The 16,908-nt window shown below is 35.1% G+C and overlaps 1 protein-coding gene across 3 annotated transcripts; it reads left to right on the top strand.

Annotated features, from left to right (window-relative positions):
* Nucleotides 1-1,422: 1,422 nt before the first annotated feature.
* LOC116305445 (uncharacterized) lies at nt 1,423-14,122 on the top strand. 3 transcript variants are annotated; one of them, XM_031715353.2, is made up of 3 exons: nt 1,423-1,745; nt 1,917-1,988; nt 10,499-14,122. In XM_031715353.2, the coding sequence occupies exon 3, from the start codon at nt 10,503-10,505 to the stop codon at nt 12,651-12,653; it is 2,151 nt and encodes a 716-aa protein (XP_031571213.2). In that variant the 5' UTR covers nt 1,423-1,745; nt 1,917-1,988; nt 10,499-10,502; the 3' UTR covers nt 12,654-14,122. The 3 variants fall into 3 exon arrangements, with proteins under 3 accessions (XP_031571213.2, XP_031571207.2, XP_031571222.2); XM_031715347.2 differs by lacking the exon at nt 1,917-1,988; XM_031715362.2 differs by lacking the exons at nt 1,423-1,745; nt 1,917-1,988 and adding an exon at nt 2,626-2,779.
* Nucleotides 14,123-16,908: the final 2,786 nt, after the last annotated feature.

Genomic DNA, 16,908 nt, shown 5'->3' with positions numbered 1-16,908 from the left:
TTAGGGCTACCGCCTGAGGGGCATTGACATTTGAGAAAAATGACATCCTTTAAAAGGCTCGTGCGCCCTATTGTGGTCCATACACAGTCATACCATATACTTCACATGGAGAAATATCTCAGAGGTAGCACTGAATGGAATTGGTATTTGAAATAAAACATCCGCTTCGGAATCCTATCTAAAAGACTCCTACAACGTAACGATATAACGATATAGTGTCCCTACGGGAAGCCTCCAAAACAGAACAAACATAAAAATGTTAAATTTGATACAACAATTGATGAAATAAAAAAGGTATCTTGCTTCAATATGTTGGCGCACTGACTCGAACGGAAACTGAGAAATTAAAAAGCCGCCCTATCTAGAGTGGCCAAGTAACAATTGCATTGGCTGTTCAATATGGAATGAAACCAGCTGATGAATGAGCTGGAAAAAGCTCTGGAAAAAGCTCCAGAAATCCCAGAAATCTGTTATTGGCAGCATTATCTTTCAAATAGCAGTGTTTTGAGAAAGGATGTGTAACCGTTTGGCCTATTTTCAAATGAAAAAATAAAGCGCCCCCATATGAAAATATTGGCCAAAAACAACACCATGCAGAAGCAACATTTCAAATTCATGAGCCCTGCATAAACTCTGGTTGTCTCGTCGTGGCGGCAAAGGTGATCTTTAGAGTAAGGCAAGTCCAATAAGGCATTTGTTCAGCACTACAAGATGTCACCTGTCACTGCTTGTGGATATCATATTGACCATAAAAGATTTCAGCGTTGGTCGCGATACGGTGGTAATGGGGGATGCTCTCAGCCAACTGGATGAGAAAATTTGGCGCGCCTTTGAAAGGTTGTGACGTATCACAAGACTGAGAAAGTCGCTTGCGAAATCGCAAGGATCGTTGCTAAGGGTGACACATCTCTAAAAACACAAATGTTAGCAACATGCCCGAGGTTATTACACTCTGTCTAGAAAAATTTGGTAAAAATATTAATTGTCTATCGAATTTTGTTGGGATAATTACTACCTTGTAAGAGAAAAAATATGCTCACCAGAAATCTAAAGATGCCGAATAAAGAATAACGAGTACAGTCAACTCTGTCTTATGCCATTTTTCTTCCTTAGGAAAATATTTTTAAAGAACATTGACTCTTCCTGTTTGTGAGTATGGGTCGAATTTATTTAAAGTCCTGAGTCAAAAAGAAATGTTTCATCGCTTAAACAATTTTCCATTGTTCCTTTTGCACTGCAAACAAAATTAACAGCTTCATTTGGAAAACGTTTTTCTAAATCAATCCGAGATGTCAGGGTTTGTTTGCGTAACCATAGCTACATCTTAGGCCAAACAGTGCAATAAAATCTCCTGCGTTGTTCAAATTATTTCGAAAAAAACATTGAAATTAACATGAACTTATCTTGTTGGTCCTCCGTAGGGGCTGCTAGGGGACTGGCTTGGTTGTGAAAAGAAGGATGCTAAATGAGAGGGATTAGTTTCTGAGTAGTTTGTTGAAAAAAATCAATTATTTCAAACAATGGTCGCGTACCGTCGGGTTACCGATTGAATGAGATTGCTATTAAATCAACACGACGTCACACAATCTGTCACCTCCTCCATGTTGTGTTCAAAAGTTCACCTCTAAACGCCAAACTAATATTGCTTTATAAGGATTTCTCGTCTTTCCTATTAGCTGAGGAAACACAAAGTTTAAGGCCTTAAGGCTCTGGTATAGTGGTTTGGACATGACTTAAAATCCAAGGTATTGTATGTCTCGAGCTACCTTATATAAACGATTTATTAGTTTTATGAAACGAACTTAATTTGCAGGCGTGAATCGATCACATAACGTTTTGTGTCGATTTTGTATCGACAGTTTAAACATTACTTCGATCTTGATATGATATTTGATTCATCTATGTCTTCAAAATAGGAAATACTGTTTAAAATGCTATATACGAGCCGTGGTTTTCATTGGATTTACATCGTACAGTCATATATGAAGGTAACACCACATCACGCGAAATGAGCGCAAAGCCATCGAAATTCAATATGTGCGATAAGTCGATCAGTCATTATAACTGACAACGTCTCAGTTCTCCATCGATTCACCAGAATACTCCCCTCTAATAATACTTAAAAGCATCGTTTTGCAGGCATTTTAATGTTCTGCTAGTCTTTGTCAACGTTTAGTTTGTATTTTAACTTGCGAATTTGTTGGGGGGCCAACTTGGGGAAGATAAATTTCCACTAAAACGATCGCGAAAACTCGAATTATACAAATGAAACGTTGACTCTACGAGTTTAAACGTATGGTAAGCAATCGAGTTTCTCGTTTCTCTTTCATTCTATTTTGGTTTTCAATACGAATTTACGAATTGTCACGACGGGAGCTAAGGTTTAAGAAACGCCATTGTTTAGTTTAACATAAGCATTGATTATTTACAGTATAAGTTGGCTGTGAGCTAGAGTATAACCTGTTAGAAGTATTCATATCCGAAACAAAAATTGAATTTTAGATAAGGCATTGTCTGAGTCATTCAGTAGCCATCATCTTGGTTTTCAGTGACGGTTGCCTGGTGACATGCGACAAAGTCAAAAGAAACATCTTGTTAAAAAGATAAGACAGTTTTTGACGGTTAAAGGGAAGTGTTGGAGGAGTACCTAGGGACATTTGGAATTTTGACTTAAGAAACTTGTTAGGATTTATGAGAAGATTTATAACGAACACTACTAGATTATTGGATAGACTACTTATCAAGTCAGTCGTTGAGATCGGGAACAGCTGTTTCCAAGGTAACATGACAAGAAATATTAACACTGAATTCCCGATGCTTCCCAGCATGATAAGTTTGCCAAAAATTCATCATTTGGCAACGATCTAAGCCCTTAAATACGTTAGAATACCACATAGATATACAATATGACGAATTAGAGAGTGGGTTTTATTTGCTTCTTAATGGAATAGCCAGAAGCGAGCATGATTACTGCATGAATCATAACTTCAGTTTTTGTGAATTTTTAATAGTTTTTCCGGCACTGATAGCAGTCAGGTCGATGGCATTGCTCTCGTTATCATATCTATTACATTTCACACATCCAGTTACGCCAACTCATTTAATGGGTCAGAAGAAGGAAAAAAACAACACTTTAGTTCGAAATTTAATGAAAGCTGCCGCTGAAAAATTTCCGACATTTTAAACGTTGGAGGTCATAAAAGCTATTAGCATCCGACGTAATGTAGTTTATTGGTTTTTATAGCCTTTCAAACGTTCTAGATTAATTAAGACTGACCAAATCTAGTAAAATGGACTGTATTTTTTTTTAGTATTTGCCTTCTACGTTTTTTTAAAAAAGTTTCTCTCGTTATGAAAAAATAAAACGAAGAAAAAAGAAAAGAAAAGGTGAAATTTAAAAGGCGTCGAAAAGCGACATCAAATAATCTACACTAATGTCCCGTAATTTTTCTTTGTTTATACATTTTAATGTTTTCTAAATCAGGCTATTGTATATTACAGAACATTATGCAGAAAGATCAAAATCTTCCATATGCTAATTTCTCCGAGTTTGCTTTTTATAAAGAGTAATGATAAAAGGGTAAATTATACACCGTGAAAAGATGAAAAAACTTACTGACATTTTGGACGCTAGTCCACTTCGTAGGAGTATTTAATTTACCCTTTTATCATTTCTCTTTCATTAGAAACACCGACGCAGCTCACACTAGTTTTTAGCTAGTTATCTCCTTTTTAGAAAGTGGTAATGCCATACAATCAAGCTTAACTTCATCGGCCGCTGTGGCTGATCATACTATCAGCAGAAGAGCTTAAAAACTCGCAGCTATTATTAAGCTCTAAAACGTTTGTCATTCTGCTTCTTGATATTTTTGAAGAGCATGTTTAAAATGAATCTTTATTGAGCATTTTTGATTCTGTACATTATGAAAAAATGAAAAGAAAACGCATAAGATGAATCTTTAGTGAGATTTTCCTCCGATTTTAGCTCATATCATTATAGTTGAAAAATGGGAAGACATTCTGGAGACAACTGAGCTCAGTTTTTATCCAGTATTGATGACGTATATGTTATTTCTAAGAGACAACTGGAGACAACTGAGTTTTTTATCCAGTTTTCGTGACGTATTTGTTCGTTGCTAAAGGGACGTGTTTATTAATCAAAAGCGCATAAAATGAATCTTTAGTAAGCACTTGTTTTCTGTTTTTTTTTTTTTTTTTTTTTTTTTTTACATCTAATTTTTTATTTATTTATTTTTTACAATATTTTTTACAACATTTATAATTCTTACTTGACAACAATACAAAAAAATTTTTTTTCTTTACAGAGGGTCGTCTAATTTACAATGCTACTAATTTTTTAATTTATTTATTTGAACTATATTTTAGATATCACTATTTCATCCGTTCGATATTCCAATCAACTTACAAAATCACCCTAATCTTTTCATATTTTTTTAAATGCACTAACAATTTCGACCTTTTTTTAGCTACTTCACATTCTAACTTTTCATAATATCTTAAACTTGTTTGAAAATCATTTAACACTGGAATTTTTTGCTTGCTTCTACACTGATACACAACATATTTCCACAAAACAAACAAATAATTGACCAAAACATCTTCACTATTTCCTAATAGAATATTTTCAAAATTTAAGACAGGAAGTACTATTGAAGCCCCTTTTAGCCATTCACAACACTTGAAATAAAAATTTCTAGTTTCAACACACTCTACATAAAAGTGAGACATTGTTTCATTTTCTTCTAAACAAAAACTACATTTTGGAGAATGGACTAGTTTGAAAACATACAATTTCTGATTCAGATATAAACAATTATTTAAAATTTTATACTGAAAAGCCCTTAATTTTGTATCTATAGTACTTTCGTAAATCCTTGAATAGACCGATGACCAATCAATACCTTCAATTTTCAACTTTTTTCCTATACATTTTTGGGCAGTTGGTTTAAAATCCTTCCATTTGATCAACATCCAATAAATCATTTTTGTGTTTATCTTTTCCACCGGATACCTCTCATATCCCTTACCGATGTAGGTAACTTTCTGCATTGTTTTTAATCTGTCTCTACCCAAACTAATTTGCTGTCTTAGTTTTATTTTCCATTCTTTTGGAATCGCATTTAAAATGGCTCTCCATAATAGATAATCCACGTCACTCCACCCTTGTTCTTTAGCTTCTTTCCATGTCGGTTCCTTTCCTATCCATACCTGATGCACTGACTTCACACCTTTCATTGCTAGTCTTTTTATAGATATATTTTCAGCATTTACCTTTATCAGTCTATTGAACCAGATTGGTTGTCTTAGAATGTCGTCTTGATTTGTTAAATTAATTTTACTAACTTCTGACCATGCATGAATTATTTCTTTATAAAATTTTGGAATGTATTTTATTTGGGCTAATAAGGCAGCCTGATCTAAATTTTCCTCAAGATATTGTAATCCTCCTATCTGCTCAAAGATTTTCTCACATACTGACCTCCAGTAGACATCTTTTTCACTATTTCTAATCTTTAAAGCCCACCTTATGCGGTTTGCTCCTATCATCGAGTCTAAATCGGGAAGGCGTATTCCCCCTTGATCAAAATCATTTATCAATGTTGTATATTTAATTTTGGGTTTTTTACCGTTCCAGATAAAATTTGCGATTTCATCTTTCACATGTTTTACATAGTGTAGAGGTGCACTTAACACAGAAAGGACATAACACAGTTTACTGATGGCTAAGCTCCTAACAATTACCGCCTTACCATATACAGTTAAATTTCTTTGTCTCCACATATTTAGTGTAGCTTTAAATTTTTCAAAAACTCTATCAAAGTTATTTACTTCCATCCATTCCTGGTTGTGAGAAAAATATACGCCCAAGATTTTTATACCTTCATTATGTAAGTTTACCTTCTTTTCTATTGTAGAGGGCAGCAAATCAATATCTTTCACTTGACCAATCCATCCTACTTCTGATTTTTCTAGATTTAATTCCAAAGAAGAAAATTTTCCAAAATGTTTTAATATTTCCAGGGTATTTTTTAGCGATGGAATATCCTTTAATGTAAAGGATGCATCGTCTGCAAACAAAGCCAATTTTATCTCTTCCAGTGAATTCCTCTGTAACTTAACTCCATGTATATCATAATTACTTCGAACTAGCTCTGCCATTACTTCTATCACCAAAATAAACAAGTAAGGTGAAATAGGGTCACCTTGCTTCGTACCTCTCTCTAATACAAAGAAATCTGTAACATTTCCATTATTTTGAATACAGCTTTTGATATCCGCCAACAAAACTCTAATCCACTGTATGAAATTTTCACCAAAACCGAAATGTTTTAGAGTTGCAAAAATGAAATTATGCTCTACTGAGTCGAAAGCTTTCTGAAAATCTGCAGCGAAAAGTACATAAGAGGCATCATTTTCTACAGCAAATTCAAACAAATCAGCAATATACCTCAAAGGCTCTTCAATATTTCGCCCTTTTACAAAGGCGGCTTGGTTCGGATGAATTAATTTTGGTAGTAATTTCATCATTCTTTCACTGAGTGCTTTACTACATACCTTTACGTCAACGTTTATGAGACTAATTGGACGCCAGTTTTCTATAAATCTAACATCTTTGTCAGGTTTTTCTAATAGCGTTACAATTACTTGTCTTTGAGTTGTAGTTAAGAAACCTTTTTCAAAACTATAATTAAAAGAATTTACCATTTCCTGGCCCAGTTCTTTCCAAAAGCATATATAAAATTCTTTTGGTAGTCCATCATTGCCAGGAGTTTTATTGTTTGCCATTTTTTTCAAACTTTCATAACATTCTCCTGTTGTTAGATAACCTTCTACTTTTTTTCTATCTTCCTCATTTAATGTCTTTGTTGTTTTAACACTATCTATAAAATCAAAACATTCTTTCTCAGTAAACCTGTTTTTCCTTTCGTAAATTTTTTGATAAAAAACTTTTAGTTTTTCTAGTATAATCTTTTCACTAGATACTTCTTCTCCCTCATCTATTATTTTACGTATATGTGTCTTCGATTTCCTATGCTTTTCTAAGTTCAGAAAAAATTTGTTACTCTTTTCACCTTGCTCAAACCAAGTCACTTTTGATCTTATAATTAACCCCTCCGTGATATAATTGCTGTAATCATTTATTTGATTTTTAATATTTTCATATTCCCTTACTAATGTTTCATTCTTAAACCAATTTTCTTTCTTTTCGATTTGTTCTATTTGCACTTCTAAGTCCTTGTACTCTGTTCGCAGACGTCTTGTCTTAGCTTTTGAAAAAGCAATTGAAACTTTTCTAGCTTCATACTTTATTAACTCCCATCTCAGATTGGGGTTCGTAGTATTATTTTCAAACATATCCTGTTTAGTTCTAAGTATAACATCCTTAACTTTCTTAACATAATTTTCATCATTTAGTAAGGATGTATTCATTTTCCAGAATGATGGTCCATATCTAGTTTCAGGTAATGTTGATAATTTCATGATTAGTGCTGAGTGATCAGTTGCTGGAGCAACAGTTATTTTTATTTTTTCTACTGATGGTTGAAGATAGTCCGAAATAAAAAAATAATCTAATCTACGATACAATCTCTGCTGTTTATGTGTAGCTGTACCCTGTGCATGACCACTCCAAGTGAATCGTTTTGCTTCAGGATTTCTTAAACGCCAAATATCACATAAATCAAGACTTTGTTTTACTGTTTGCAAGTGTTCAATAGATCGACTTTTCAATTTCGGATTCCCACCAACCGTTTCTAATTTTAAATCCATTACGAAATTAAAATCACCTCCCCAAACAATCGCTGTATTACTATCTAATTCGAATTTTTCGAGTTTTTCCACAATGTTTTCAAATAGACCGACTTGTTCTTTCTCTATGTTTGGAAAATATGAGTTTATTAATAAAAACTCTTGTCCTTGTATTATGATTTTTAAAATGATAAAGCGTCCTTCACTATCTATCTCCCTTTCTATGATGTTATAATCTATTTTCGACCCCAGTAATATAGCCACACCTTTGCTATGGCGAGATCCGTGTGAAAATACTATTTCTCCATTAAAGCGATTTTTCCATTGGCATTCAATTTCTACTGAACTATACGTTTCCTGGATAAGATATATACCATTTTCACCTCCATGAGTCTTTAGCCAATTAAAGATTTTTTTGCACTTTTTAGAGTCTCTAATTCCACGGACATTAAGTGATATCATATTACAATTAATGCCTGTTTGCATCATCCTCCTCTTTTAAGAATAAGACCCTAATGTATAACAATAGCAAGATACCAGAAGACAAAATAAAAGTAGCAGTATTGTTTGGTACAAAAAAGATTGAAAATCCAATTTGAAAAACTATCAACAACACTAACACGTAATACACATACAAAACAAAACGAAACAATACAACACTTAACAAACATATTGTCAAAACTATCAAAGGACGCAGCGAGATGAAGCCAAAAATTCCAGGTCTACTTCTGCATATTTAAATTTTTAGAGTAAGACAAAATAGAGAAAAAAAGGGGAAAAAATCAATAAAATTGAAAAGGAGACGTAATATTTAACTAAGATGAAAGATAAACTTCGCGCAGTATATAAATATTAACTTCTAAAATATATCCAGTAATTAAATACTGTCTTTATATACAGTTCTATAGCTTAAGTTATTTCAGTTTTATACTTAGCTTTACATGAATAATTCTTCCAAGTCCACTTGTTTTGTTATTTTATATGTTTTACCACCTTTTTCTTTTTTAATGAAAATCTTTCCATCCCTAGTTTGAAAGCTGGCCCATTTATATTGCTTTGCTCGCTTCCTCACTTCTGCATACAGCTTCTTTCTTTCAGATGTTAGATGCTCATTTAGGAAAATCTTTTCCGCACCATTTAGCTTTTCGTCATCTCCTTCGTACTTCCTAAGCCTCCATCTCGCCTCATATAAACTCTTCTTATCTTCATAACATTTAAATTTTACCAGGATCGGTCTGGGTTTTATCTTAGAATACTGTCTGTGAACAATATCGATATCGCCACTATCTATCTCCACTTTAACTTCTTTCGCAATTCCTTCGACGATCTCTTCTAAGTCCTCGTTGTCCCACTCGGGAACACCATGAATTTCCAAGTTATATTTCCTTTGGTACTGGCTTATCTCATCTTGATTTTCTTCCAATTGACTCACTCTAGACTTTAAAGCTGATATATCGTTTGTTGTAACATTGCCTACATCGCATTGCTCTTTTAATTCCACTTGAAGCTCATGAATTTTACCAGATTGTTCTTCGAAGGATTCTTTAAGTTTCTCATAATTTTTTTTAAGTTCAGCATATTCATTTATGAGTTTAACTGTGTTGTCTTCTACACTCATTAACTTGGTATAAATCATTTCCAGCGTTGGTTTTTCACTGTCAGTGTTCTTTCCTTCCACGTGTTCTTCGTTCGACATTTTGCAACTTTTTGAAATTGGCGAAGATTCTTGCGATGATACTGAAGAATTTGGTTCTCTTTCTCTCCTTTTCGACATTTAACTTTTCTAGTTCTATGAGATTTTTCTTCTACATATGAATTAAGCAGAAAGTAGACCAGGTTTACGGACTAAAGTTGGACACGTCCGACCACCATGACAGTCGGTCCCAGTCTCTCTTTTCTGTTTTTAAGTTCTTTAGCTATTATAAAAAAAACAGGGGGGGATCTCGTAGCATTAGCGTTCTTTTTAATCCAATATTCATGACGTTTCTTTTTTGTTGGTAACGGGACGTGCTCAACAAAACAAAGCGTTATTTCTTGATTATTAACTCCTTGGAATCAAAAACAAAAGCAGAAATTAAGCGAAACAAAATGTGTAGAACCCCAAGGAAATGACTCCCACATATCAATATAAAGATTTTAAATTTAGTATTCTGCTTTGAAATTTCCTTTTTCTCATTATTACCTTCTTTCTTTCCGTTCCTTATTGTCCTTCCCTTGTATTTCACATTCAACGCGGAGGTCTTAAATCTTAAATTACTCGGCGTTTTTCTCTTGGACAAGACAAGGTACCAGTTATTGGCCTGCTATGTTTTTTCCCTCAAATTATTTTTTCAATCATGAATATGTTTGTTCCTTTTTCTTTCTTAGTTTTAAAGAATTTTGGCATAGAATTAATCCTGCTCTTAATTTAGTTTTAAAAAATATGATAGAATTCATCCTGCATCTTACAGTCATTTAACTTTTATTTAGTCCATCAAGTCAGTGAATCTGCACTTATAATTCGATGTCGTTAAAGCTCGCCAAGTTTATTTATCAACCTGCTGTATGGCCAGACCAACTGTAATCCTAATTATTTACATTAATCAGAAAAAACAAACTCTTCTCATGCAAATCCCAACGCAGATTAGCAAATATCCTTCTTATTCGGATTCAAACAATATAAACAAATAAAGAATTCATTTTAGAAGGCCCATCAATCACTTATAAATGTTTATGTGTTTCTTTCCAGCTGCATGTCTAAAATGGCCGACGTTGGTGTCCAACATGTGACGAGAGTCACTTTGTTCAGAAATGGAGATCCAAATTTCAATGGCAAACATATCGTAGTCAATCCTCGCTATTATAGAAACTTTGAGTCTTTCCTAGACACGGCTACTTTCAGTACACAGAGTACGAATGCTGTAACAAGGATATGCACTCCACTTGGTCGTCACAATATCGAAAGCGTCGATCAACTTTCCGATGGTGGCATGTATGTAGCCGTCGGGCGAGAAAACTTCAAGAGACTAAAATACGGCCAGCCAAGACCTCGCAAAGTACCGGTAAGCCTACCTCCTGTTTGGAGAAACCACTTACCATCTTCGGGAAGGTTTCGGAAAGTATACGAAGGAGAGAGACAGGCGTTGAAACGAATTTATGTGTACCGAAATGGTGATAACATAACAACGGCAAGGATGATATTATTAAAGAAGCGAGTGTTAACAGATATGGAACTAGTGTTAGCTGCCTTACAAGAGAGTGGATTGGATTTTGATTTTGCGATCTCTAAGCTTTTTACTCTTAATGGGAGGCAAATTCATGACTGTGATGAAATTGAGCACGATGGAAAGTACGTCGCAATAGAAAGAGGAAGTAGATTTAAGCCTATGAATTACGGAGGACATGGTGAAGTAAGCCCTAGGAACGCTGTCTTGCATTCTACGAGCGTAAGATTGCCACCACTCGTCCCACAAAACAATAATACTAGCGTAAACAGGTCTCCTAAGAAGCAAATAGTCAAACCACCGATCGTAAACAAACCAAGACCGCCACCTGTGAAGCAAGAAAAGAATGTACCTTCTAGTCGAACACAACCCATCAAAAAACATACTCAAAACAAACGTTCTGGTGTACCAAATCAAAAGTCTATTGTCAGTCTTTCACAGGACGATAATAAAGAGAGTTTCTCAAACGTTAATTTATCAGTAACACCACCTCCTCTTGACGAGTCGCCCGATTTCACTTTATCGGCCGTCTTAAATATAACTGAAAAATCTGTAACGAATGATGAAAAGTTGCCTGAAATTGGGGAAATTCCTCATGACATTGATAAACTCCCGAAACAGGAACAAGAATCTATAGGAGCGCATATCTACAAGGCAAGTGGAATGCAAAAGGAATGGGGAGATATGGTAAATGATCCTCGTAAAACTCCCATGAAGACACTCGACAACACTTCGGCAGAGGAAGTGGTGGAGGAAATTATGGAAGATATCGAAGATGCAACGGAAACATCCGAGACGCCTAAAGATAGCGCTAAAGAAATTAGTAAAATGAGTGAGAAGAGACAAGTGAAAATTGAAAAAGAGGAGGAAAATGAAATGGAAATTGCTGAAGAGGTCATTGAATCGTCAGTAGGTGAAGATGAGAAGGATACAGCTGAGAATGACAAACAAAAAGAAAGTAGTGACGAGACGGTCAAAGGAGAACGACGCGATAGCGAGACATCAAAAGACAATGTTGACCAGTCTGATAAAGAATCGAAAAAAGAAGAAGAAGGCGACTCTGCAGAAGAATTGGTATCCAATGATGGTGATGAGACGAAAGTTGATGTTGATAAAGTACATGATTCTGATGCAGTTGACAATGATGAGAGGAAAGTCGATGGCTCGGATAAAAACTCTCCTGTAGGTCCTGCTGCTTCTGATGATGACGAAGATGACGATAACGACGACAGTCCTGTTGTCAGCCAAAATCCATCACGCAGAAGCAGCCAAGAGATGAACAGCGAAGATGAAGTGAAGTCTGAAGACGAAGTAGACGAAGAAGAGGAAGAAAGAGATGACGAAGATGACGAGAAAGATGAAGATGATGATGAAAATGACAAGAGTGAAGAAGAGGAAGAAAGCGAAGATGACAAAGATGAGGAAGATGATGACGATGATAAAGAGGACGAAGATGATGATTCTAGTGTTGTTAGTGATCCTGACGACGATGCCGCGTCAAATACAGACCCTGCTAGTGAAAAGGAAGATGAAGCAACCGAAGAAAACGCAACAAAAGAAAATAAAACAAATCAAAAAGTTGAAAAGCAACGGGCGCAGCCTGATGTATCGACAAAAAAAGGCAAACCAAATATGACAAATGGGCGAAGCACTAAGACAAGAGATGTAAATAAAGCCTAAACACATTCAGGGAGTGGTTTTTCGAAAAAAGATATCATCCAAGATATATGCTACAGTTTCCGGAACTAATAATGTAAATAGTTTATCCCATCAGAAATACACCCAATCAGAATGCTGGGGAAACCGTCATATATTGCTGCGTTTCTAAATTACTTGACTAAATGTCTAGGCATTTTCAATGGTGTGGGAAAAGATATAATTATGCAATACTTTCTAGTGGCACACCTTGGAATATCCCATTTGTAACTTGTATTTTCTTTGTATACACACTCACCTCAAGGCGCTTGTGTGTATAATAGAAAAAGCAAATGAACTGTGGGATTATCCATAGTATGCAACTCAAGACTAGTAGTTAACTAGTATATAAGATTATAACGCAAGGGGAGGTGTGTTTTTACATACGGGCTGGGAAGTCTTTTAAAGATATTTTTAAGACGTCCTCCCTATCACGCCCTCCATTTTCATGGGATAATTTCATGATTCTTCATACCTCTAAAATGTTCAAAATTGTATTGATAAACTCCAGCCCTCCCCCCCCCCCCCCCAATCCCCCTGACGGCGCAGCCCCTTTATAAAAACATACCTTTCCTAAGATCGTGCTGCACGTCCAGACGTCTAACTTTTCATCACTAAATGCATGATCAACTTGAAAAGTTTGATGCCCCAGTGAGCCGACCTTTTCATATATAGAGTTCTTTTATATTATATTTATCTATATTTTATTATATAATATATACCCTATAAGCTATGATGATGGTACTTAGATATTGTTTTATGGTCTTAATTGTCATCTTACGAGACTCGATTAAGAGGGGAGGGGTGGTGTTACCCACTAACCAACATCAGTGTAATTCTGGATTTTGTCCTCAAATGTCTTCAAATCTAAATGTAAGTCTATTACAGTAATGACTGAAAGTACTGTTGGTTCGTATGTTTGCTAAACAACGTATTTTCGAGCTCGTCCTGTTATTATTATAAACTTTAAGTACTCGAGAGAAGGACTACTACTGTGCGGCACTCGAACCACGAACACTTCAAGGTTTTTAAAAATGAACTATATATATATATATTCCTGTAAATTATTGAAAGTTTGCACTTCGTGTTGCAGTTTTGCATACTACCACGTTTTAATACGTGTCTAGCACTAAAAAAAAACCTTTTTTTTCCCTATTTTTTGTCTCTACAGAGAACGTTATGAAAGATTGCCAAAAAAAACCTTGAAGTGTTCATGGTTTGAGAGTCCACACTGTAAAGCTTTTGGTTCCTTCAGGGAGGGAATGGGATCAAGGCATGTGGGATAACCAAACCTGGATCGCTAGGAAGGGAAGGGTTCAGGTGGCTAGATCCTTTGCATCAAATAATCACGTGCTGATATATCACTTTGATATCGAATCAATCAAGTAAAAGGTTCCTTGGGGAAGGCTCTGCTAACTAGCAAACAAACAATAAAATGTCACAAGTGAACAATTGCATTTTGAAAAAGGTTTCGTATATAGCATTTAAGTAATCCAGCAAAAGTTCTTTCAAAAGGAAATTCAAAATTTCTTTCCAGTCACTAACAGTGATTATGTTCCGCAAAGAACCTATACATATTATAAACTTCCATATATTAAATACTTATATATTATATTAGCATATATATTTATAAATGTCATAAAGTCAAAGTAGGTTTTTTAACTGCTCATCCTGCCTTGTTAATCTCGATGTTGGAGTTCCGCAAGGCTCCGTACTGGGCCCTATTCTTTACTTGCTTTACAACTCTCCACTGGCTGACATTGTTAAGCGACACAATCTTAACTATCATTTCTATGCTGATGATTCTCAGCTCTATATATCTTTTAAGGGCAATGACAAACTTGTGCAATCTAGACAATCGTTAGAGGAATGTCTAACCGACATCTCTAGGTGGATGTTTTCCAATGGCTTAAAGTTAAACCATAATAAGACTGAACTTATGTGCATCCACTCTAGATTTCAAGATCGTCCTTCCTTGAGGGAAATTCTTGTCTGTGGCGACACCATTGTCCCTTGTATGTCAGCCGTTAATCTTGGAGTTGTTTTTGACCAATATATGACCGGGGAGCTCCAAGTTAACAATATCTGTAAATCATCTTACTTTCATTTGAGGAATCTGTCAACTATCAGGAAATACTTAACCTCTCATGCTGCTCAGTCGGTTATCCATGCTCTTATTTCTTCTAAACTAGACTACTGTAATGCTCTACTTTATGGACTTCCTAAATATGTCGTGGAGAGGCTGCAACGCATTCAGAACTCTGCTGCTCGTGTTGTCACCTTCACCAGGAAATTTGACCACATCACTCCTGTGTTGGTTGACCTGCACTGGTTGCCAGTATACTACAGAGTAATTTTCAAGATGCTGTTGCTGACCTACAAGGCCTTACATGGCCTTGCCCCAACATATCTGTCTGATCTTCTGTGCTATCGTTCTTCTTCTTATGCTCTCCGATCTATCTCCAACAAACTTCTGGTTGAACCTAAAGCTAGGTGTACTACGTATGGTTTCAGGTCATTTTCCTTTGCTGCTCCCAGATTATGGAATAGGCTCCCTTTTGAGATTCGCTCTTGTACTACTGTTGCTTCCTTTAAAAGTAAGCTTAAAACTTATTTATTTACTTTATTCCTTAATAATAGGAAATATATTTAGATCTCTTTTGTTTGATTCATTTCCTGCTTTTATGCATATTGCCTTTAGGCTTTTAAGATAAGTTTTTCCTTTTATAATTAGATTTACTTATTAATATTGTAAATACATATATATAATTTATGCATATATTCCTGTTGTAAAGCGCCTTGGACATGCTCATGGATATGAGCACTATATAAATAAACTTTATTATTACTTTATTACTTAACGAAATGGGAAGGCTTGGGGGAATCTATCATGTGAATAAAAAGGAAATATTCTACAAGTGTTAGTCTGAGTTCACTGATCTAAATCTTTGCTAAATCCAAAAAAAAAAAAAAAAAGAAAAAAAAAAAAAAAATCGAAGTGTTCACGATCCGTGTCCTCACTGTAAACGGAGTGATATGTGTTAAATAAGTTAGTGCTCCACATAGCTGACACAAAAGTACTTATAATTCTGTTTCATTCTTCTTATTCTTTATAGACAGTTTTCTCAAGGTTGCGTGCGCATCCATCTTGACGGGTCACAAAACTGAAAAACGCAAATTCAGTAAAATTGAGAAGACAGTTATATATTTAAAGAGGAGAATAATTGGATTTATTATATAATTACCAATGAAATATCTATTTTTCTCTATTTCGAAAAATTGATATCTTCACACGTGAAAATAACACCATTGCGATGGCTATTCAAAAATACACGGAAAGAATTGCCTGAAAAAGCCAAAACATACTTCATTGATAATTATATAATAAACAGAATATTACATGGGCGCTTGGAGATACGAAATTTATCTTCTCGTGTTGAAAATCTCTCACTCGTTCGCTGCGCTCACTTGTGAGAGATCTTTTCAACACTCGAAGATAAATTTCGTATCTCCAAGCGCCCATGTAATATCCTCTATTTATGAATTCGTACCGAAAACAATTCATAGCAAGGCATGATAATACTACTTGTTCTGGTATCGTGGCCCGTCAAGTTCCTTAATTTTGGATGTGCATGCGACCTTGAGAAAACGGTCTATTAAAAAGTCACAAGGAATAAAATATTTAATCATTTGCAAATTTAAAGCCGATGTAGACACAAAGTACGTAAAGCTACGCTGCAGGGCCTTGATCTTTCCATCAATGGTTTCATCGATGTCAATTGTGAACACATTGTTAAAGAAATAAAAGGATTCAAAAATAATTATTCTCTCGCTCCCGAAAACACTAAAACCTCTTAACAATGGATCTCAAGGAAATTGTGGTTTCTTTTCTAGACTAATTAGACACCTGAATCTTTTCACTGTAAGAGTTGGGTGCGAATAAACACCCTTCTCCATGGCAACCATAATATAGTGTACTTAGAGTAGCACGAAATCCGAGAATCTTAAAAAGAACTGAGACAAGGAACAACGAGGTTATTTTATTACTGTAAAGTGCATAGTGATGTTTGAAGAAGCCAGGAGAGAAGCGATGGGGCTTCAATATTTCGCCTCAGACACTCGTAGAAAGCTTTTTATTTGCAACGATCGGAGAGAGTACAAGAATTTACGAGGAGAAGTACAAAAACTCGAAAAAAGAAAAGCAAATAATATGAAAAAGCATGATGATGAAATAAAAGAC

The sequence above is a fragment of the Actinia tenebrosa genome, unplaced genomic scaffold (genome assembly GCF_029948245.1).
Source record: "Actinia tenebrosa isolate PJP-AT-01 unplaced genomic scaffold, QUT_ActTen_1.0 PGA_scaffold2__45_contigs__length_23673736, whole genome shotgun sequence".
In the NCBI taxonomy this organism is placed as follows: Eukaryota; Metazoa; Cnidaria; class Anthozoa; order Actiniaria; family Actiniidae; genus Actinia; species Actinia tenebrosa.
The sequence above is the reverse complement of the archived record's forward strand: the minus strand, read 5'-3'. Positions and strand labels throughout refer to the sequence as shown.